This window comes from Phragmites australis, chromosome 21 (genome assembly GCF_958298935.1).
Source record: "Phragmites australis chromosome 21, lpPhrAust1.1, whole genome shotgun sequence".
NCBI lineage: Eukaryota > Viridiplantae > Streptophyta > Magnoliopsida > Poales > Poaceae > Phragmites > Phragmites australis.
The window spans coordinates 9,655,648-9,680,056 of record NC_084941.1 but is presented as its reverse complement, the minus strand read 5'-3'; the positions used below and the strand labels follow the sequence as shown (position 1 = coordinate 9,680,056).

At 44.5% G+C, this 24,409-nt stretch overlaps 1 protein-coding gene, 1 non-coding gene and 1 pseudogene across 2 annotated transcripts; all 3 read left to right on the top strand.

Moving 5' to 3' along the window:
• Positions 1 to 436: 436 nt before the first annotated feature.
• On the top strand, positions 437 to 575 carry LOC133904179 (small nucleolar RNA Z247). Its single transcript, XR_009907414.1, has one exon. It is a non-coding gene; the product is annotated as a small nucleolar RNA Z247 (small nucleolar RNA).
• Positions 576 to 4,558: 3,983 nt separating this feature from the next.
• On the top strand, positions 4,559 to 5,265 carry LOC133903152 (BTB/POZ and MATH domain-containing protein 1-like; annotated as a pseudogene).
• A 16,817-nt stretch (positions 5,266 to 22,082) lies between these two features.
• On the top strand, positions 22,083 to 23,333 carry LOC133903004 (BTB/POZ and MATH domain-containing protein 2-like). Its single transcript, XM_062344334.1, has one exon. The coding sequence runs from the start codon at positions 22,170 to 22,172 to the stop codon at positions 23,256 to 23,258; it is 1,089 nt and encodes a 362-aa protein (XP_062200318.1). The 5' UTR covers positions 22,083 to 22,169; the 3' UTR covers positions 23,259 to 23,333.
• The last annotated feature ends 1,076 nt before the right edge of the window (positions 23,334 to 24,409 follow it).

Here is a 24,409-nt window from a genome sequence, read left to right as displayed (position 1 = left end):
CCATCCTGTCACGGAGAAGCTTACAAGGACTAATCACGTCCTCTGGAAGGCGCAGGTTTTGCCTGCTCTGCGCGGTGCGCAGCTCATGGGATTTCTCGACGGTACGGCGGTCTGTCCGCCTGTGGAGATCGATGGAGGCAAGGACGGCAAGGAGAAGATTTTGAACCCGGCATATGCTGCGTGGCTGGCGCAAGACCAACAGGTCCTGGGGTACCTGCTCTCCTCGCTGTCCAGGGAGGTCCTCACCCAGGTGGCGTCGCTCACGAGCGCGTCTGCGGTGTGGAAGGCGATCGACGGGATGTTTGCATCCCAATCCCGCGCACGTGTGATCAACACACGGATGGCGCTGGCTACGACCCAGAAAGGCGGCATGTCCGTTGCGGAGTACGTCAACAAGATGAAGGTTCTGGCTGACGAGATGGCGTCGGCTGGGAAGCGCCTTGACGATGAGGAGTTGGTCTCCTACATCCTCTCCGGCCTGGACCTTGAGTTTAATCCCTTGGTCTCGGCCATAGCAGCTCGTGTTGAGCCCATCACCATGGACGAGCTCTTTGCCCAGCTGGTGGGCTTTGAGACTCGCCTTGAACTTCATCAAGGATTTCAGCAGAATCACTCGGCCAATGCCTCCTCACGTGGTCGCGGCAATGGTGGCCGCGGCCGTGGCAACAGAGGCCGGGGGCGCGGCAATGGTTCCCGCGGCCGTGGCGAAGGCAGATCCAATGTCAGCTACTCCAACAATTCTGACACAAGACCGCAATGTCAACTTTGTGGTAAGTTTGGGCACACTGTCATCAAGTGCTACAAGAGATTCGACACGTCCTTCACAGGAGAGGAGAAGAGTGCTGGATCTGCTATCACCTCGTACGGTATTGACACAAATTGGTATACCGATACGGGAGCCACTGATCACATTACAAGTGAGCTGGACAAATTGACGGTGAGAAATAAGTACAATGGCAATGATCAAGTCCACACCGCTAGCGGTGCAGGTATGGAAATTAATCATATTGGTCATACTACTGTTCGTACCCCTAGTCGTGATCTTTATCTAAATAATGTTCTCCATGTTCCTAAAGCAAGCAAAAATTTAGTTTCTGTTCATCGCCTTGCTACCGATAATAATGCTTTCTTGGAATTTCACCCTGATTTCTTTTCTGTTAAGGATCAGGTTACGAAGAAAACCCTTCTTCACGGTCGATGTAAGGGTGGTCTCTACCCTTTGCCAACCTTCCCATCCAGTTCAAGCAAGCAAGCTTATGGAGTCGTCAAACCATCTACTACAAGATGGCATAGTCGTTTGGGTCATCCATCTTTATCTATTGTTCATCAAGTGCTTAGCCAAAATAATCTTCCTTTTTCTTGTGAGTCAAATAAAGATTCTGTGTGTGATGCTTGTCAACAAGCAAAAAGTCATCAATTACCATATCCCAAGTCTTCTAGTGTTTCCAAAGTTCCTTTAGAACTTATTTTTTCTGATGTCTGGGGTCCTGCTTCAGAATCTGTTGGAAGAAAGCAATACTATGTTAGTTTTATTGATGACTACAGTAAATTTACTTGGATTTATTTGCTCAAACATAAATCTGAGGTTTTTCAGCGCTTTCATGAATTTCAGAATCTTGTTGAGAGACTCTTTGATCGGAAAATTATTGCTGTGCAAACAGATTGGGGAGGCGAATATCAGAAGTTGAATTCCTTTTTCCAGCGCATTGGTATTACTCATCATGTCTCTTGCCCTTATGCCCACCAACAAAATGGTTCGGCCGAACGTAAACATCGTCACATTGTTGAAGTAGGTTTGTCTCTCCTTGCTCATGCATCAATGCCTTTAAAATTCTGGGATGAAGCCTTTCTCACTGCCACCTATCTTATTAATCGTCTTCCTAGCAAAGTCATTCACAACACTACTCCTTTGGAACTCTTATTCCATGACAAACCTGACTATAGTCTGCTTCGCACTTTTGGTTGTGCTTGTTGGCCGAACCTTCGCCCCTATAATTCCCATAAGCTTCAATTTAGATCTAAACAATGCACTTTTCTTGGATATAGTCCTCTTCACAAGGGATTTAAGTGTCTCGACATCTCTACGGGTCGTGTTTATATCTCTCGCGATGTTGTCTTTGATGAAAATGTCTTCCCTTTTGCTCGCCTCAATCCGAATGCTGGTGCTCGATTGACCTCTGAAATTTTGCTGCTGCCTAGTGCCTCTCATAGTCCATCACCTATTGATCATGGGGGCGTACATGTAGATGATCAATCCATGATGAATTTCCCTTTAAATCCTGCTAATCCCGCTTATGAGCATTCTGCAGAAAACAATGTTGAACAGGGGCAAAATTCTGACGAACAGGCATTTGACCAGCAGCAACTCGAAGGGGCACTTGGACCAGCAGCAGCAACTCCAGGCTCCTCCTCCATATCTGACCAGCAGCAACAAGGAGGACACATCCAGGACAGGGAAGCAACTGAACAGCACACCGAGCAGCAGGCATCCTCAACCGAATCTGCACCGGTGGCAGACTCTGCACCTGGCATCCCTGTTCAGGCTTCAATAGCGCCGGCGCCTGCACCAAACCGACCTACAACAAGGCTTCAACAAGGTATTCGAAAGCCAAAAGTATATACTGATGGCACATTGAGGTATGGGAATTTTACTGTCACTGGTGAACCGAGTGATATTCAAGAAGCACTAGGAGATAGTAGATGGAAAACAGCTATGGATAATGAATTTTTGGCTCTTATGAAAAATGAAACTTGGCACTTAGTTCCACCAGCTAAAGGGAAAAATATTATTGATTGCAAGTGGGTTTACAAGATTAAAAAGAAGGCAGATGGAACTATTGATAGATATAAGGCACGTTTAGTTGCAAAAGGTTTTAAACAATGCTATGGTATTGATTATGAGGATACTTTCAGTCCCGTTGTGAAGGCTGCTACTATTCGTCTTGTATTGTCAGTTGCAGTCTCAAGGGGATGGAGTCTACGCCAATTAGATGTGCAGAACGCGTTTCTTCATGGTGTTCTGGAGGAAGAAGTGTACATGCGACAACCACCAGGCTATGAAAGCAAGTCTATGCCTCATTATGTATGTAAGTTGAATAAGGCTTTGTATGGCCTTAAACAAGCGCCAAGAGCTTGGTATTACAGATTGAGTACAAGGTTACAAGAACTTGGGTTTACTCCATCTAAGGCAGATACATCCTTGTTCTTTTACAGTAAGGGAAAACTCACTATTTTTGTTCTAGTCTATGTGGATGATATTATTGTTGCCAGCTCTTCTTCAGATGCAACCTCAGCATTACTTCGAGATCTAGAGAAGGACTTTGCACTCAAAGACTTGGGTGATTTACATTACTTTCTTGGCATAGAAGTAAAGAAGAGAGAAGATGGGATTCTGATGACACAAGAAAAGTATGCTATGGAGTTGCTCAAGCAAGTAAGTATGCATACATGCAAGGAAGTAAGTACACCCATGTCTGTTTCAGAAAAATTGTCAATATCAGAAGGAGAGAAGTTGGGGCCAAAGGACTCAACACATTATAGGAGTATAGTTGGTGCTCTTCAGTATCTAACCTTGACACGGCCAGATATATCCTTTTCAGTAAATAAGGTGTGTCAGTTCCTTCATTCCCCCACTTCATCACATCTTACTGCAGTTAAAAGAATTTTGAGATATGTTAAAGGAACCTTGGGTGTTGGACTCAAGATAAGCAAGTCATCTTCCATGTTGGTAAGTGCTTTTTCAGATGCAGACTGGGCTGGTTGCCTAGATGACAGGAGATCCACTGGGGGCTTTGCTGTATTTTTAGGATCCAATTTGATATCTTGGAGTGCAAGAAAACAAGCGACCGTGTCAAGATCTAGTACAGAAGCAGAATACAAATCATTAGCTAATGCAACAGCTGAGGTAATGTGGGTACAAACATTATTGAATGAACTTGGTATAGTTCATCCTTCAGCAGCTCGTCTTTGGTGTGATAATATTGGTGCTACCTATCTATCGGCTAATCCTGTTTTTCATGCAAGAACTAAACATATAGAAGTTGATTATCATTTTGTGAGAGAGCGTGTTGCTCGCAAATTACTGGATGTTCAGTTTGTGCCAACAGGAGATCAAGTTGCCGATGGTTTCACCAAGCCCTTGTCAGTTCGTCGGTTAATGGAATTCAGGCACAATCTCAACTTGGGAAGTTAAGATTGAGGGAGGCTGTTGAAGATATAGCAAGATACATTGGTTAGGAAAGCTAGATTTTCTGTATATCTCAAATATGGAAGTTGTATATCTTGTATTCAATCCCTAATTCGTGTATGAGCCACGCCGGCGGCTGTTGCCGGCCCTATATTAACATGAACGCGAGTACGGACGATGTACCTCGCTTAATCTAATTTTTACAGCGCCAACTTCATATCTGTCTCCCTTTACCTCGACCAGAGTGGCGGCGAGCCCGTGAAGGCGTAGTTCAAGTTTAGCTTGCTCGATCAGGCATTCAGGCCGAGAAACCGGTACCGTCCCACACCCTAACCTCACGGATCCATGAGTACTCCGCCGACGGCTACAGCTATGGCTATGAACAGTTCATCAAGAGGGGCACTCCTGGAGAGCTCGGAGCATTTAAAGAACGACTGCTTCACAATCAAGAAGCTCCACTCGGCCGAGGAGAGGAGAGCTACGTACGCCATCGTCTCCATTGGTCGATGTGCCGCCATCGGACCTGCACCGGCATCTCGCCGATCTCCTCGCGGCCGAAGAGGGCACCGATGTTACGTTCCGAGTCGCCGGCGAGACGTTCAAAGCACACAGGTACGTATATCCTCGTGTTCCGATCACCGGTCTTCAAGGTGGAGCTCTTGGGCATGATGATGGAGGGTGATGCTGCGGCGGTCTTGGAGATAGATGACATGGAGGCACAAGCGTTTAGGGCTCTGCTTGGATTCGTGTACACCAATGCGTTGCCAGAGATGGCATGGCACGAGGAATCTGCAATTTGTCAGCATTTGCTCGTCGCGGCCGTCGGCCGATAGGTTTGCCATAGAGAGGCTAAAGCTGATATGCGAGGACACTATGCAGGCATGTTGACGTGGGCTCCGCGGCGACCATCCTGGCTTTGGCCGAGCAGCACTGTTGCCATAGGCTGAAGAGGTGTGTTCCAGTTCCTCGAGCCTCCGTCAGCTCTTAATGCCGTAGCGGCGGCCGACGGCTTTGAGCATTTGGCGAGAAGCTGCCCCTCTGTTTTGAAGGAGTTAATCCTTAAGGTCAAGAGAAAATAAGGTGTAGATATACACTTAGGGTATGTTTGATTTTTTTATCCACCCCTACCTGTCTTGCCTAGCAAAGATAGAGGTGTTTGATTCCTTTGATTGGTTTGAATTTAGGCAAGATTCGGCTATGATTTTCTTGATTTTGAGGGAGAGCCAAATTGACTCTTCTCTCCTAGCAAGGTTTGTCTTGTTTAGTATTTGTTCCCGATAATGTGTTCAAAAATAATAGGGTTATCTTTATAGATCAAAGATCGAGCATGAAGTCGGACACACGAGATATATGTAGGTTTGAGCTTCCGATCGGAGTAATATCCTACCTCCTGTGTGGATGATTATGTGGCTAACCTATTAAAAGGAGTAGATCGGATCTGATCTAACATAGAGTTAAAGTCACCGAGTTCCTCCTATGCTAAGGTCCCGATGCTTGCCTCCAATAGTCCAGAGAAAAAGAGCCTCTCCTGGAGAGTTTGGGTCCCCTCCTTATATAAGAGTGATGTACCACCTTCTATCTAACTGTAGTCGATAGGGAGTCATTTTCCTTGTTAGTCCAAGTAGATAGATATGTTCTGGATACTAGTCTTCTCAGTTAGGTAAGCAATCGAGGTTTTCTTATTATACACCTTCTAAATTCCGAGCGTATCATGTATCGCAGATTCGGTTCCATAATATTCAAAATTATTAAGTATGCACACGGCATACCCCATCTATATATGATATACTCCTTATACATATATACCCTATAGTTAGATATTCAATATGTGCTGCTAAATTTTGCCAAATAAGATTAGTGGGCAAAAAAACCAAACATGACTTTAGATCATCCAAGTTTAAGTCCTCTTCAATATGAATTTAAAAAATTATTGTGTGCATTCTAGGCGTTTTGATGCCTTTGATATAGAGACTAAGAGTTGTACTTTCATTATTAAGAGAAATCTTATTGATCGTTGATTTTGGGAAAGATGAGTTAAACATATAGTGTTTCTGTAACGTGTGATGTCTATAAAAAGGCAAATAAACGGCAAAAATCTAAAACTAGACAACATACGTGGCTGTGGCTGTATTTACTGAAATAGACAATATATCATCATGTTTACAATTTTAACATTCATTTTAGGCACTTCATTTACCGAAAATTGACTTTCGGTACACCGTACCTCGAAAATATTATATTCGGCACATGGTGTGCCGAATATAGCACTGTAGTACATTTTCGGCACATAGTGTGCCAAAAATATACTGGGGTGCCATATTCGAACGGTTATGAACAGTGTCGTGCATGAACAGTAACAACAGTGCGTTTGAATTTCGTTTCCCTTTCCTTCAAAACGGTGGTCTTCTGTTACTCCAAAAAATTTAAAACTTTTTTTATGTGTTCCATAATCCATGTGCAACCTATTTTAATTAGATTCATTGAAAAATCCTTTGTATATTTAAAACTAAAATTCTCCAAAAAAGACTACTTTTATAACTTGTAACAATTGTTAGTGTCTCAAATAAATTCCTAAAAATCTAGGAAAATTCACTAATATTCTTCTTATATGATGGAATAATTTCTAAACTTATTCCCAGCCCTAGGTTATATGATGAAAAAGTGAGTTCCTTTGTAATGCTCCATTTATATACATTTTTATCATTTCATTTGATATTCTCTTTTTAATTGAATTTGAATAAAAATAAATTTAAACATGCAAAAAACCTACAATCAAGGGGTAAGTTTACCAAAAAATCATTGTAACCAACTCAGCATCTTTCTGACATACTCCACGATGAACATATTGTTCTTTTGTGTTTGGATAGGTTTAGAGATAGAACTCAGAGATAAACTCAGTTTTGTATCCATGCATTATTTCATGTGATCGAAATCATCTGTATGAGGTGTAATCCATTTGTAACTCTAGTTGTGGTTCGGCAGTCTATATATATACATCCACACAGCCTCGAGAGAGGTGACAATGCTTCCCAATATGGTATTAGAGCCTCTCCTCTAAATTTCATCGACTCCATCTTCAATTTCGTGGGTTTTCACCCGCTGACTATTTTTCCTTAGTTGCTCACATCCTCCTCGTGTGGAGCGACTTGGTCTAGACTACTCTATATAGTTGAATTTTGTTCGAATTCAAATTGAATTAAAACAAGAATATCACATGAAATAATAAAAATACATATAAATGGATCATTACAAAGGAACTTACTTTTTCATCATTTAACCTAGGGCTAGGAATAATTTTAGAAATTAGTCCATCACATAAGAAGAATATTAGTGAATTTCCTAGATTTTTGCAATTTATTTGAGACACTAACAATTGTTACAAGTTATAAAAGTAGCCTTTTTTTGGAGAATTTTAGTTTAAAATATACAAAGGATTTTTTGGTGAATCTAATTAAAATGGGTTGCACATAGGTTATGAAACACATAAAAAAAGTTTTAAAATTTTTGGAGTAACAGAAGCCCACCGTTTTGAAGAAGAGGGAAAGCAAAATTCAAACACACTATTGTTACTGTTCATACGCGATGTGCCGAATATGTTATTTTAGGGGTACGGTGTATCAAAAGTCAATTTTAAGTAAATGAAGTGCCGAATATGAATGTTAAAATTGTAATTATGACGATATATTATCTATTTCGGTAAATACAGTTATGTATGTTGTCTAATTTTGTATTTTAGTAAAAGGAAGCTACGAAATACTAGCACTATGTTTTTTTAGTTTAATTAATCCTTAGAGTGATGTAATGCATCCGTGTCTTTTGATTACTTATAAACCCCCAAATCAATTTACCTGCAAGTTCCATACTTCTTGTTCGTTTTTTCATACAATCTCTGCAGGTACATGGTTGTATTAATTGAAACTGCACTGTGTTTGCTAAGTAGATGCATGTTTTGTTCAGTAAAAAAGCTGCATGGATAGTGTTTTTCTTTTCACTACTTCAGGTAGGACAGGGTTAAGCTATAGTTTTTCTTTTGACAGAAGGTATATATAATGATTGGAATTGGAAACTACTGTTAGAGCCTTCAGATGTTCGTTGGTATTTCCCCTTTAAAAATTGCTGGACGATCCAATGTCACCTTTTCCTGCTGCTATTGACCATTTTTTTCTAGCTCGTCATTGTGGGGCAGTTTCCAAGAATACATTTCTTTTCTTATTATTTTGGATAAAAGAAGTATTTTTACTCTCATCATCACATCAAGATGATACAATCATGCAATCACATAAGAGTATACTTACATCTCTGCAGGATAAGGATGCACACAACAACAACAAAAAAAAGGGAAAAAAATGAAATCAGCCAGTGAGGCACAACATAACAACGAGAGAAAGCACTCCAGTGTAGTTCTATGGTGGAGGAGCATCTATCTATGGTCTAAATTGTTATCTAAATCAGGTAAAAAAAATCTTTGACCACCCAGTGCATGCACATTGCTGCTACCGTCTCTCTATGCTTCTGATGTTGCAGAACTGATGATGTATGGAGCCAATACGTACAAGTATAAATAACCTATAAATAAAAACAATTTTTCTTTTTATTAAGCACAATATCATTCTTTATATCTATAATGACCAATAAAAAGCAGCTACCGCCATCATTATTTTAGCTTTCTATTATTTACGAAGACCGTGTAGCCATTTACCTTATATATTTGGTACGCTATACACTGGGTGAAGATTGGAAACCATTGGACTACAATCCATGCATCGGGGAAAACGACAAAAAAAAGTGCTTAATCATCTTATTTTTATAAAATAAAGTAACACTTTTTACTCTCTTACCAATATCTTTTGGATAAATTATTTTTAGTTAATAGTACTCATTTGCGTAAGTACCATTGGATTTTTTTTTTTGGTTTTGGGTACCTTTATTTTCCATATTTGCCTATTGATAATTGGGGTGTTATTATGCGTTATGTATTAGAGTGTGATTTCTTCTCTTCTGTGTTATATGAACTTTCATGAAACAAGGCTGTTAGAAAAACGCCAAAGCCTTGAGATATTTAGATAACTATAATGGTATGGCTATAGCAACGATTATATTTCTGTTACCACGTGGCATGTAAAAGGATTAAAAGCTCAAAATACCCTCATATACATATAGTTGTAACATAATATCTTAGAGACAGAGTGATAATTTCACCTGCTCCTTGTCTCTATAAAATATAATCCCTCAAGGGGCAGAAGAGGGGACTCTAGTTTTTCCTCCTTATGACACAACCTTCTTAGACTTTATCCCCCTCTCTCTCTCCGATCCTCTCAAAAAAGGCTCTCACGCCATCTTCAAGCTTGATCCCTCCTTAGTGAGCAGGACTCTTGCCGTGTTCTGTCTGGGGCACGTTTTCGTGCCCCAACAGATGGCGTCGTCCGTGGGGATTCTTCGAGCGAATCGCTACGTCAAAAAAGGTAAGGAGCAGATCTAGGGGACGCAACGTACAACCATCTATGGCAGCCATGTTGCGAGTGTACCGCGTTGCACATACAGCGGCAGGGGGCGACGCTTATCCTCACCATCCCTGCTGTTGGACAAGTGGCGATGACCAATAGCGTGGTGAGTGGCCAACCCCGAGCAGACGACCCCCAAAAAGCGCTCCCACGCATGCGGGCTCGTCGGTCTCTAGACCATCGTAGCATGAGCGGGCTTGCTAGGGCCACCATCCGCTTTGACCGACGTGCGTGAACCCACTGACATCTAGCTTGCCACTGCCATTTTGTTCAACATCTTCGTTGAAGTCCCCACCGCGCTACACGCCTACGCGTACAGGCTATGGTTCAGCACCTAGACTGTTGTGGCATGGCCCGTGCGGCGCTCGCGAGGTTCGTGTCAGGCCAAGGCCAACTTCGGACCACCAGGTTCATAAAGACGCAGATAAGTGTGTTTCCCTTGCGAATAAATATCTACTCCAATATTTTATTAGATTTAGCAGTAACTACATGCCTTCGGCAGCACAGCTTCACGCATGCTGCGACAGGGCAGCAGGTCACCCTCATATCCACAATAGGGCATGGCAGCACAATACTTGACTAAAATCCTTAAGTGGTGAAACCATGTCTCTAAGATATTTATTTTCGTGGCATAGGAGATAATAGTATATTTATTTACTTACATACTCTTGTAGCTTGCTAAAAGTTGTCATAATCAGTTTTGCTTCTTCCGATCATGGGTACCTCACTAGCTTAATTATATCGTAGGAGTTAATTCATCTGCTAGTCAATCCTTTTGAGAGATTAAAATATCTCAAATGACTACCTGCTACTCACTCTTTTTAAAAAATTAAAATATCTCAAGCTAGCAGCCCGCATGCCTCTAAGCCTTAAGAGGCACTCCAACTCTGACAGGCCGCGTGGCTATAGCAGCGGCACGATTTCAAGCCCAAAGGTCTCACGCCATCTTTGCACGCCAAACTATATGGCTATAAGCACTGGTGTGTCAGCTTGTCAGAACACTTAATGTACCCTTGCTATCGTCACTAGCTCTAGGAGTGATATGCTAGTATATGAATATTCTAACAAATACATGCAGCTGATCAAAGACAACCCCGAGTATATGCTTAGCTTTTACAGAAACTCCACGACGAAGGACGAGCGCTCTGACCCACCTTCTCGTCCTCGCCAGAGGCCAGGTGCTCCAGCCTACCTCCTCGCCAGAGGCCGCTCTCCTTGCTGGAGTTCGTGCACCGCTCTACCGGACCACCGAAGAAGCAGGCCCTACAGGAGGCCAACGGGGCCACGATGCATGTCGCTGCATAGTCCGCGTGGGTCCACGACTCCTGGGCATAGCTCGTAGAGCTCTCGCCGTCTGAGGAGTCTCGTGATGGGTAGAGCCAAAGCCGCACGGTCAAGTCAAACAGCACCTGTATGATGGAGCCATGCAAACAAAGGCCTTTTTTGTACCAACAAATACAAGCAGGAAACACCGAGCCAGACAGACGACACCACCATCGCATGCATGCATGTCGAGTGAAAGCTGCGTGCAGTGTTGAGCTGATTCTAAGTGCGTAGCTAGCATGCAAGCAGGAGCAGCTGCCGACATGGGGATGGCCAGGCAGTCGAAACAGGAGACCATGCAGAAGCTACGCGTGTGTCGATTGCATGCAGGGCATGGTGGACGCAATGGCCAATGGCCACCACCAATGAGCTCCGGACTGCACTACGGCCCACCTCCTAGCCGGAGGCTGTGCTCCGTGACCACCTCTGCGCTCGGTGCCAGAGGCCGTGCTCCACGCACAGCTCCTCGCCGAAGGCCTTCGCTATGCAAACCTCCGCCTCCAAGCCACCTCGCGCCGGAGACCAGTCATGGGCTCTGAAGACCTCCACCTCTGGTCCACCTCGTGCCAGAGTAGCTCGCGCTGGATGCCGGGATGGGCTCTAAAGACCTCCACCTCTCAAGATGATACGTTCCAAATTTCATAATCATATGATTAAGTTTAATCATATATCATTAACATTATAATTAAATTTATGATAAATTATTTTGGCACACTAGAGTACTTCATTATGAGTCATTTGGATAAGAGCAATAAATTCGGGAGAGAAAAAAATAAAAATTGCAGTTAAAATGAACTCTTTATCTTAGCATGTGGACCCCATATATGGGCCAACCACCCCTTAGGTAGCACCACCTACCCCTCCCTTAGCTCACTCTCTCCCTCACCATGCTCCCCACCGGCCACACAATAGCAGGGAGCTCCCCTCTCCCACTCTCTCAAGCACTCTCTTCTTCTGCCCCAAATCTCACCTCAAAAGAAGGAATCGAGGTGCGCATGTAGTGTCTACGCGATCACTAGCTCGTAAGCTATCCATCCCTCTAATTTATTTTCGTTTTTCCGAAGGATTCGAGCCGATTTTGACATCATTTGGTGTTCATGGTTGAAGCACAAGAAGCACCGGTGTTCTTCCTCTTTCTGAGCTTTCTTCCTTCAACTAACTATCCCCAAGCTCGGCAAAGCATCTTGGGTGAGTCATCTAGGCATCCATGGCAAGAATCCGTATTTTAGTTGGATAAATTTCGAATTTGGAGTAAGGCTTGTGAAGTTCATGAGTTCATGAGGTTTTGGACTAAATTAAAGAATTTGGGGAGATCTGAGTTAGGAATCGTGTTGCTAGATTGATGAGTGAATTCTAGACTCTCTAAAATATCTCAAACATATCTCTCTTTGGATTGGAGAAACTAGCAAATCAAATTGGCCATTTTTCCCCACAAAGAACAGCTATTCTGGAAAGTCCAGAAACTCAAAAAAAAATTTGGAGACTCTGCAGTCCGAGACTCCGCAAAAATTCGCAGATACTCCGCAAAAATGCGGAGTCTCCGCAGTTACTGTTCATTAGACGATATGAGGCTTGTAAAATTCATAATAAATTCTCCGTAGCTCCAAAAATTATAAAACTAATTTTTTTGGTTTCATAATAACCTCCTCTACCTATTCAAAATGTCCCCATCTGTTAAATAATTAATTAACATTTTAGGATGAATTAATTAGGTTAAGGTTTCATCAATTTACCGTTAATTCTTTACAAGTCCAAAATTGGTGAATCTAATTTTGCTAGTCTTCTTATGACTTGTTCTAACTGAAAAAAATGTTCATGCATTATAAAGCATACTTTTCATGACTTTTCTTTATATGCATATGGTGACATACATTTTGCATTTCATTCATACTCATCATTGCACGCGTTTTTGTTTAGTGAAGAACCGACGCGTGACCCGGCCATGGTTGATGGCGACGCTAACCTTCCCAAGTTTTGCGAGTGTTGTGCGGGGAGTATCAGGAGGTCACATGAGCAGCAAGGCAAGTATCTAAGTATATTGCACCCTTTGAATGAATTATGGAGTCTAAATTGATAAATTATGCTTTATGTATGTTCACATGTTTAGTGAGTCAATGTCGGATCGATGTGGGTAGAACCTATGTTGATGCATGATCTCTACCTTAGCTTATTGATGAATCTATATCCTTATAACCTGGGCTTCATATAATGTTGTTAATATAGAAGTGATACGAGATGCTTAGCAATGTATTGGTCATCGGTCGAAGTCGAGTGGTGGACTGTTCCATCGCTCGCGAGCTATAGGTTTACTTATTGTTCATACTGCAAATATTGATGATGGTTGGATGAGTGGTGAGGATAAGATGAGATGTGGGCGGTGTTAGGGGTATCATCTGCCTTGGAGGAGGTTCCTAGGGTAGTTCGGGGAGGGAGCCCGGATACCGTAGACCACTTTGCATCGGTTAAGCACTGACCATTGGCCGCCGTTGGCTTAAGCATTTACCGTACTCACCACATGCTGATCTAATGGTAAGGTAAGCCGAATACCTCTGTAGCTACGATCATTTGGGCCTGAATATCGACGGTGTGAGCGAGCAGGCTTGTACAAGTATCTAGTTTGCTCCAAGAGTGGTTCTGGATACCTCCGCGCCGAGCGATGCATGTATCAAATGGTTGGGACTTATAGTGAAAGGTTGTCACGAGTACCCCTTATATGCATTTTAGCGGGTGGCATAAGCCGAATGGTCCTCGTGTCATGTGGGTAAAGGAGTAACCCCTGCAGGGTGTAAAAACATTTCGAAATGTTGCGCTCTCGGTCATGAGCATGCTTTTTGTCCATACGCACCATTGTAGAGTTTCTTTGTGGGTTAATGGTGGTATGGGTGATGGTTGGAAAATGCTGATGTTGGCTCTGATGTATTACTTTGGTTCCTTTTACACTCATGTACTAGTTGTTGGATAAGAGTTTATGTTGGTTAAGTATAGGTGCTCACACATATGTCTAGGTTGCTTAAGCATATTAAATGTATTTAACCTTATAGCTGTTTCCTTGCTAATAGCTCAATGTATGATCCTTAGAGTTTGGTTATTTATATGTACCCTATATGCATTAAGTCTTGTGAGTACCTTCGTACTCAACTGATCTGCAGGTTTTGCAGGTGATGGAGAAGTGGTGTTTAGCTACTTCATGCCTGCCGAGGGTGGTGGCGAGCTTGAGTAGTGCATCCTACTGAGTTACCGAGCTTTTGTGATGGAGCCTAAGGGCATATGGCTCCATCCTCCTTTTGTTGTATAGCTTTTAGTCTTCCGCTGCTTAGTTTCTTTTGCTGGTTAGGAGTTAAGCAGGTTTTAGTCTCCTCCTAACTCTCTTTTTGCTATAAATTGTAATAACTTGGTAAATGCTTAAGAACTTGTAATATAACTTTAATTACTTGCTCTTTCTTAAGTTGTGTTGGGATGCTATATGTTGTAAAGGCATGTATTCCGACCATGGGCACAAAACACATGCCAGGACTACTGAGATGATATTCTGGTTAATCATCGAGGTTGTTATTATGAATAATGATCCTCCTGGTGATTAATTAGAATATTATCCGGATGGTTCCCCACAGAAGACCTCGTGCTAGAGCGGCTCGCACCAGAGGCCGGAATGGATGCGGAGACCCCTCCGATCCACCTCGCACTAGAGCTGCTTGCGCCGGAGGCCAGGATGGGCTCCGAAGACTTCCACCTCTGAGCCACCACACGCCAGAGCTGCTCACACCGGAGGCCCCTCCGACTCACCGTCACGCCGGAGACCTCCTCCAGTTCATCTCTAGGCTCTGGCCTCCCCCTCCGCGCTCCACGCATAGCTCCTCATCGGAGGCCTTTGCTCTATAGAACTCCGCCTCCGGGCCACCTCATCGAAGGACAAGGATGGGCTCAAAATATCTCTATCTCCGGTCCACCTCGCGCTAGAGCGGCTCATGCCGGAGCCAAGGATGGGCTCGGAAGACCTCTGCCTCTGAAGACCCCGCGCCAGAGCAGCTAGCGCCAGAGGCCAGGATGAACGCTGGAGACCCCATTTGGTCCACCACACGCCGGAGCTGCTCACGCCGGAGGCCAGGATGGTCTCCGAAGACCTCCACCTCTGAGCCACCTCGAGCCGAAGCTACTCACGCTGGAGACCTTCGGTCCACCTCGCGCCGCAGGCTAGGATGGGCTCCGAAGACCTCTGCCTCCAAAGACCTCGCGCTAGAGCGGCTCATGCCAAAGGCCAGGATGTACGCTGAAGACCCCCTCCGGTCCACCTCACGCCAGAGCTGCTCACACCAGAGGCCGAGATGGGCTTCGAAGACCTCCGCCTCTGAGCCACCTCACGCTGGAGCTGCTCATGCTGGAGACCCCCTCCGATCCACCTTGTGCCGGAGGCCAGGATGGGCTCCGAAGACCTCTGCCTCCGAGCCAACTCACACCAGAGCTAATCACGCCATATGCCCCTCCATCTCACCATCATGCCAGAGATCCTCTTCGGTTCATCTCCACACTCAGGCCTCCCCCTCTGCACTCCGCGCAAAGCTCTTTGTCAGAGGCCTTTGCTCTATAGACCTCCACCTCTGGGCCACCTCGCGCTAGAGCTGCTCATGCCGGAGGCCCCTCAGGCTCACCGTCACGTTGGAGACCCCCTCTAGTTCATATCCACACTCAAACCTCCCCCTTCGCGCTCCGCACATAGCTCCTCATCAGAGGCCTTCGATCTACAGACCTCCACCTCCAGGCCACCTCGTGCTAGAGCTGCTCGCTCCAGAGGCTAGGGATGGCCTCCGAAGACCTCCGCCTCCAGTCCACCTCATGCTGGAGCTGCTCATGCTGGAGGCTGGGATGGGCTCCGAAGACCTCTGCCTTTGATCCACCTCGTGCTAGAGAGGCTCGTGCCGGAGGCTGGGATGGTCTCCGAAGACCTCCACTCTGGGCCACCTCGCACCGAAGCTGCCCACACCGGAGGCCCTTCTAGCTCACTGCCACACCGGAGACCCTCTCAAGCTCGCTGTTGCGCTAGAGACCCCCTCCAGTTCATCTCCATGTTCAGGCCGCCCCTCCACTCTCCAGCCACCCTCCATGCCGGAGGCTGAGCTTCATGACCACCTCCACCCAGAGGCCAAGCTCCACAGCCACCTCACCATTGGCCTCCTTCCACTAGGAGGCCCTGCTCCATGTAGGAGCATCGTGCTTCAGTCCTCCTCCCCACTGGAGCCCTCACTTCACGTCAGAGGCCATGAGCCCGCGGTAGGCCAGGACGTGCGTGACGGAGAACGTGCTAGTGGTAGCGAGGGCGCTAGAGGCGCGCGGCCAGCAAGTGGTCGTGGGCACGAGGGAGGACGTGGGCATGCTAGGTAAGTGTGGTCTGCCACGTAGCCAAGAGCTGTTTGGCTTGCTTGTTAGCAGCCGGGGTGGCTATTGATGATCACAAGCGGGAGGCCTAGGTCTCGCTGGAACAAGATAAGGCCCTGCATGGTACTGCAGCTGTGCAGGGCACTGTGCCATGGATGATGAGTGACACGCTAAGCAAGCGGGAGGTTACAGTGCCGCAGATGTGAATAAGGTGCTGACAGGGGGCATTTCTAGCCCTGGTGCTTCACATGATATGCAAGTGAGAGCAGATTTCAAGGCCCTCTCACCAGCAACTACAAGCCCTGTGTATGCTCAATGGAGCGTGCGCGAACATGAAGACTGTGACAAGATCGAGACTCTATCTGCAATGACATCGGTTGATGGCTTGGATGAGATCCTCGATAAGATTGAGATGTAGGAGGAGGTAACGGAGGTGGCATACAGGGATATATGTCCAGCCCGAGGAGCACCATGGCTGCGTAGTGCCCCACCAGCAGCAGAATGATGGCTATGGGACATAGAGATGAAGGTTCCATGACTAAGGCAATGCGCCTTGCTACAAAACGCAACCTGGAGAAAGTGGTAACTGAAAAACCTTACTCGAAAAGTGGTGTTGGCCATGCGGCGTGGCCGAGGCGTGCGAGTGGCACGAGTTCTTCCTGGTGGCAAACCACGACATGGACCCAGCGCTGCTCAATTCTAGGCTCCACGACAGAGTCAACTGCATCAATTTCTCGTGGAACTATCTTATCCTCAGCCTCTTTCTTTGAACGTACGATTTATAACAAGAAAAAATAAATAGAAATTTTCGAAGCAGAAGGAGTTAGTGACTGCTAGGTTGCTCTCTCCAAGCAATAGAAGGGGGCTGTGATCAGACATTAGGGTCGACAGGGAATGTAGAAAACAGGCTGGGAAAAGAATCTCTTATTGGGTGGTGCAGAAGAATCGATCGATCCTTGTATGTGTCGTATCTCCTTGAGCCTTAATTCATCTAGTGTTGATTTGAAGAAACCCATAGTTTGTGTTACTCATGTCTACAGCTTGGTAAATTAAGTTGAAATTGCCTAGCACGAGCCACTGATCTTGGTGCGGAGAGGTGATGGATTTTAAGGGGCCGTTTGGTAGAGCTCTCCCTGATTCAAATTCTCTGCGAGGAGTGATTCTCTGTATGAAGTGATTTTGTGGATGAAAGTGATTCTCTAAAATAAAATATATGGAGGAAGTGATTCTCTGCGAGAAGTGAATCAGGGGAAGTTGCTTTTTTCAGCTCCCCAACTTCTAGTTCATTTCAAAGAATCACTCCCACGGATTCCACTCAGGGAGCTAAAAGCTGAAAGCTGCTGTTTGACAGAGCTCCCCCTGATTCTAGCCGGGAAGTTGCTCTAGGAGCCCTGCCAGACAGGCCCTAAGTTCCTGCATAAAGCTGATTTTATCAGCATCATCCTGTGGCCCGTACACACCCGTGAGAGTCAAGCTAGTCTAGTCTTGTCAGCTCTCATGGTGATTGTTGCAGTCAGCGTGTTCTCGGAAGCGTGATGTAGTGCTCTGAGCAGGCAAGTAAGATTCCTCCTCGGGTTTGGAGAAATTTTTTATAGGATTGTGTCTCCTGTGAGACCCTCTTTTTTGCCGACACATGTCGTACATTGTACATACAAGGACTGATGTATCTGACATGTCATGCAGCCGGTGGAGGGAGAGAGGGTCTCACAGGAATCTATCCCCACCGGGTCATATAAAATTTTTCTCCATCAGATTTGTCCTGTCGGGACGTACGAGAGTTTGGATGACCAGTGCATGGTCTATGGTGTGAAGCTTGGTCTCTTGAAGGCATATGATTGTACTACGGGTGTGTTGCACAAGACCACAGACTACATCGCGCTGGGCCGGATCGTTTAGGCCGTGCATGTTCTAGCATAGAAAATTTGCACATTAGTTTGTGTGACGTGGGAAGAGGAGGGTTTCCCTGTGAGGTCTGCTTGAACCGCCTGGGACCTGTTCACAGTAGCATGGCGAGGAGGCAGCGAGCAGGATCTCAACTCTGAATTGCACATGCATGATGCAAGAGGGCCCTGCTGACTTTAAAATTAGTTGACACCAGTTGAATGTCCGTATATTGCAATGAGAATTGAAAATTTACACATAATAATATTGTTGACTCTTTTAAAATCATCATCGTCAATTAGGAGCCTACACAAAATAACAAAATACTGCTTCGCAAACAACGAGACCCTCTGCCCCACCAGCCTCACAAGCTACCGCTTCGCAAAATATTGGGGATACCGTGAAGGTGGTCGAAGACAAAGAGAAGGTGTGAGGAATGAGTGAAGTGTTGTCTTAGACTTGGAATGCTATGTTGCCTATTGTAAAATATACACTTTTATTTCTTGTTAAATGTTTTGACTACCTTACACTTTTATTTCTTCCCAACATTATACATGTGTGTGTAGAGCAACAAGTCACCATGTTTTTTTTAACACAATTAGACACAAATCTTAGAAATAGGCTAGTTTCCACTAATTATGATAAATCCACTGAAACAGTTAGCCGGTACTTTAAACTGGTCCTCCACGCCATAGGTGAGCTATAGAATGATTATATTAGGCCACCTTCATTAGAGACCCCCACCAAAATAGCAGGGAACCCAAGGTATGTTCCATTCTTTAAGGTATGATATTAAGTAATTACTCCTTAATCATTTTAGGGTCAGCATTGTATAGTTCTTAATCTTTTGGCATGTTACTATTGTGAAAATAGGATTGTATTGGAGCTATTGATGGCACACATATAATGGCATCTATTTCTAAGGACATGGAGCCTTTGTTTCGTGGTAGAAAGTCCTTTTGCACTCAAAATGTGATGGCAGCTGTAGACTTTGATCTTAAATTCACATACGTGTTGGCTAGTTGGGAGGGGACAACCCAGGATGTTGTAGTGCTAGTTGATGCTTTGGCGCATGACGATGGCCTATGCATCCCACAAGGTAATAGATTACTTATATAGGTTGATTTGTCCATGCCAATTTTTTAAAGGAAAATTCTACCTATCTCAAGAAGCTCAGTGGTGCTAGATGGGATGAAGACAACTACAATATTGTACTTGACCATACTCGGTACACAGGCCTTGTGGAGGTATTGTTGTTCCACATACTTTGAATATTTGCTGGGTAGGCTTGCTACATATATGGTGTCTAACATATTCTTTTTTGCTTGCTAGACACACAAAGCTGATGCTGAGTATCTAAACAAGCCTATTGAGCACTACCGAGAGATTGCCACAATCTTTGGCAATGCTTTGGCCAGAGGGAAGTATGCAAAAGGATCAAGCGATCATCTAGCTACATAAATGACTGAGATTGAAGATGATGAAGCTGAGAATGGAGATGGTGTTGCTGCTACATCTGAAGAGGCTGCACAATCTCATAATATTGGTGAGTCCTCCATAGCCCCCAAGCCATCGAACAAAGCCAGATCAACCCTAATTGAAGAAGACTCAGGGCTGCAAGCAACACTTATGTGTGGCTTGTTGATAGGCTTACCACGACTATAGAGAAGGTGGATGAAGATGATCAAAGCAAATCACCAAAAGATCTTTGGCAGGGAATTAAAAACCTCCCTGATTTTGATGGTGCCCATCTTTCTCACTACTATGCCCATTTGTGTGAGAAACCTAGCATTGCTTGGGCATTCTATGGACTAGATGTCTCTGACAAGTTGGTGTGGGTTGCAAGGTATGTGTCTCAGCACTTTCTAGGGTGATGGCAGATTGATTATTGTATGGCTGGTTGTCTTTTGTTTCCAACCAAAGATACTGAACTATGGTTGATTATTTATGTATGCTTTTGGTATGTACCAATGCTAAGACCTGATGTAAACTTCTTTATCATAATACTGGATATTTCTATTATGTAATCTGCTATGTGGAACTGCTATCATGTGAATTGTGTTGGCTATAGTTCTTGCTAAGATTTAAATTACTATTGATTGTAGCTGTATGTATCTCTTTGTATGAAAATTTTGGATATGACTAATGATCACAAAACTTTGCATGATAAAGGAGTTTTTGTTGTCCAACATATTATGATCATACTTTTTAGTACACGCATTATAGGAATTTATAAAAGTAGTTACCACATAAGTACATATGTTGAAGGAGCAGTTACAACATAAGCGCATAAATTGTAAAAACAGTTACCACATAAACACACGCATTGTAAGAATTTATAAGAGCATTTATCACACAAGCACATGCATTGTAAGAGCAGTTACCACTAAATATATATATTGTAAGAGTATTTACCACACAAGCGCACGTGTCGTAAGAGCAGTTACCATACAAGTACACATTATAAGAGTAGTTACCACACAAGTACATATATTGTAAGAATTTGTAAGAATAATTACCACATAAGCACATGTGTTGTAAGCGTTTGTAAGTAATTACCATATAAACACATATCTTGTAAGAGCAGTTACCACGTAATCAATGACAAGAAAAAGTATCCTAACTACTATTTGTTTAAGTGATCACAATCACCCATCCATCCAAACAAACAGAAAAGTTAGATATACTCACCACGTTTATTTATTAAAACAAACAAAATATTAGATATCCTATCCATACGAACAAATAAACTAGTAAATGGTTCCATCCCTAAGGAGATAAATGATCATCTCATATCCAAATTAGTTTTTTCAAATTTAGTTTTTTCTCGCCTCAAAAAGTTCTTCGTGCTCACTCTCCCGGGTTGACTCACGAGCGAAACGGTTTGGGAAAAGCCATTTTTCCAGAGGGTCAGCTAGGAAGGCCAGTCATGAGTTCGAAAAGGTGCCCTCTCATTGGTCTGTTTCACAAGTAAAAGATTTGTACTCTCGGCGAGCTAGATTTTCTCGCTCGCGTTCGCCCGGAGTGGTTCCACTAATAGCACTGTAGTCTATGAGGTCTATGGTGAGGCACGCTCACGTGGTGACAAATCCAAAGCATATTGATATAAGCCAATATCAGAAGGTCATGATATAACTGTACAGGCTGATATACCTAATTTTATACCACTTCTCCGTGGTATGTGGATTGTCTTGGGTCTCTTAACAACAGTTTCTTATATTTGTATTTTCTTGTCGCGGATGTCCTGTGATTAGCTTATTTTCTTACCCTGTTCTGAATAAGTAAATGGCATAGTTTACAGTTCTTGAAAAAGCTTGATATAAGATTAATCTACAAAGGGAAATCTTCACTACAATTCTTGAAAAATCTTGATATGAATCTAAGTTTGTTACTAATGGAGCTTTTTTGTCGTTCAGGAAAACTAATGCACCTTTTGCCTCTTCATTTCACAGGATACTCATATGGCATAAATTTTACTACATGGCTTTCCACTTGTACATATAGGTTCTACAAATGTCAACACCATCAACTGTGCCTCTAGATTGCTGCAAAATTTCAAATTTCGAATAACAGCACATAGATGGCTGAAGATCCATTTCTTCCGCATAAACGGAATTTTTGAGAAGAGCTTGCGCCTTTACCCAGATTGGGATCCTCTAGAGTTATGACGTCGGTGACGGCGACGTGAAGTCAGGAGATCCTAGTCCCCTTTACCCAGTGTCGAAAGAAGGAATGACTTCTGACGAAAGCAAGGGTGACTCTTATAATTCCTCTTTGAAGGCATATAAAATTAGTACTCCTCCTGAGCTACTTAAGCATATCTTGAGTTGAGAGCTCATCGTGTCCCCAACCCAAAACCAGCCCAAGCGGCAAAACCCTCGCCGGCCGCCGTTCCGCATTCTGCCGCCATGCCGGCGCCGGGATCAGCCGCGCTTGGCGTCGATGAGCCCCGCTCCGCCTCGGCCATCGTCGGGGCCACGGTGACGGGGCACCACCTGCTCCACATCGACGGCTACTCGCGCACCAAGCATAAGCTCCCCACTGGCCAATTCATTAAATCTCTCCCTTTCAGCGTGGGGGGTCGCTCCTGGTGTATCTCATACTACCCCAATGGCCTGAGATCCGAGTACGCCGACTTCGTATCCGTCTTCCTCCACCTTGACAAGAGTGCCGGCGAACCCGTGAAGGCACGAACCAAGTTCTGTTTGCTCGACCGGGCAGGGAAACCAGTGCCATCGAACACTTCTACCACAGAACCATACGAGTACCTCCCCGGTGGCGTCGGGTTCGGCATCGCTCAGTTCATTAGCACGGCGTTCCTGGAGAAGTCGGAGTACCTCTTGGACGACTGCTTCAAGATCACTTGCGACATCATTATGTCCGAGGAGCTCCGCACGGAGGACAGGATCGCCGCATCGCCGTTTGTGGCAGTGCCACCATCTGACCTGAATCGGCATCTTGGCGATCTGCTCGCGGCTCAAGATGGCGCCGACGTCACGTTCCAGGTTGCCGGTGAGACATTCAGGGCGCACAGGTTTCTCCTTGCGGCCCGGTCGCCAGTCTTCAAGGCAGAGCTCTGGGGCACGATGAAAGAGAGCGCCGCCACAATGGTTTCTCTCCGGATTGATGACATGTTACCTCAGGTGTTCAAGGCTTTGCTACATTTCATATACACCGACTCACTGCCGGAGATGGAGGGGCAAGAGGAGGCTGTGATGGCTCAACGTCTGCTGGAAGCGGCGGTGAGGTACGGCATGCCGAGGCTCAAGCTCATCTGCGAGGACAGGTTGTGCAGGCACCTAGACGTGCGCACGGCCGCAACAACGTTGGTGTTGGCTGAACAGCACAACTGCCATGGACTGAAGGAGGCTTGCATTGAGTTCCTTAAATCTCCTCGTCTACTGGAAGCGGTCGTGGAAACCGATGGCTTTGAGCATCTGACTAAAAGCTTCCCTGCTCTTGTTAAGGAGTTAATGTGCAAGCTAGCTGCCCATTGATACGGAGAACCAAATTATGGACATGTGCATGGTGTTTCAGTGTATACCTGGGTATTCTGAAAATTAATAAATAAAAAGGCGTTGACTGTGGGAATGTAAAAAATAACTTGATTTTTAAGTCTGTTGCTTGGATGACGCCATGTTTAGATACCGGGTGAAACAAAAATGAGCTCAACAAATCTAAACCGTCAAAAAGAAAAATAAAATATATATATATAAAAGGCTAGATGGATCGGTCACCACCCTCATCATTCATACAACCATATCCTCTGACTTCACAATCCAGTGAAGTCAGTGCCTTCAGTTCAACGCAAGTTGTTGGATTAGAAGTAAACGCAATATTGGTATAGTATTTTCGCGCACAATGAATTTACCTACATTACCTCATGCTACAGTAAATGAAGCTAGAGGCACTGTCCCTCCTCTCAAGATTTAGTAGTGTTTGGTTACTAGCATGTAAGATGATAATGTATGGGATGATTCAGCTCACTACCGGAGACGGCTTCTTTGCCGAGTGTCCTAGACTTTGCCGCGTGCTTTTTATCGGGCACTCGGCAAAGAGGCTATTTGCCGAGTGCCAGAGAGAAAGAACTCGGCAAACATCTGGCACTCGGCAAAGAGGCTATCGGGCACTCGGCAAAGAGGCTATTTGCTGAGTGCCAGAGAGAAAGAACTCGGCAAACATCTGGCACTCGGCAAAGAGGCTATTTGCCGAGTGCCAGAGAGAAAGAACTCGGCAAACATCTGGCACTCAGCAAAGAGGCTCCTTTACCGAGTGTCATTTTTTGACACTCGGCAAACCCTTTTTTTTTCTTCACTTTTGACCTCCAAACTTTTTCTGCAGTCCTCATACAATACCTGGTACTCCATGTTCCAATGTGGCACATTTCTCGGACTTTTTCTATATTTCTTTAATTTATTTTAATTAATTGAATTTTCTTGGATAATTCAAATTATAACTGCTAGTCATTCGAATAATGAAAAAAAATGAATGGAAAAATGATATTCATGTTATTTAGTATAATGTGAGGCCGTATCCAGGAACAGACCACCAATTTCGAACATCTTGTTCACGAAACATGACCACGAACTTGCGGTCGAGTTGTTTTTAAATTGTATAAAAAGCAAACGAAGTCCGAAAATCATGAAAC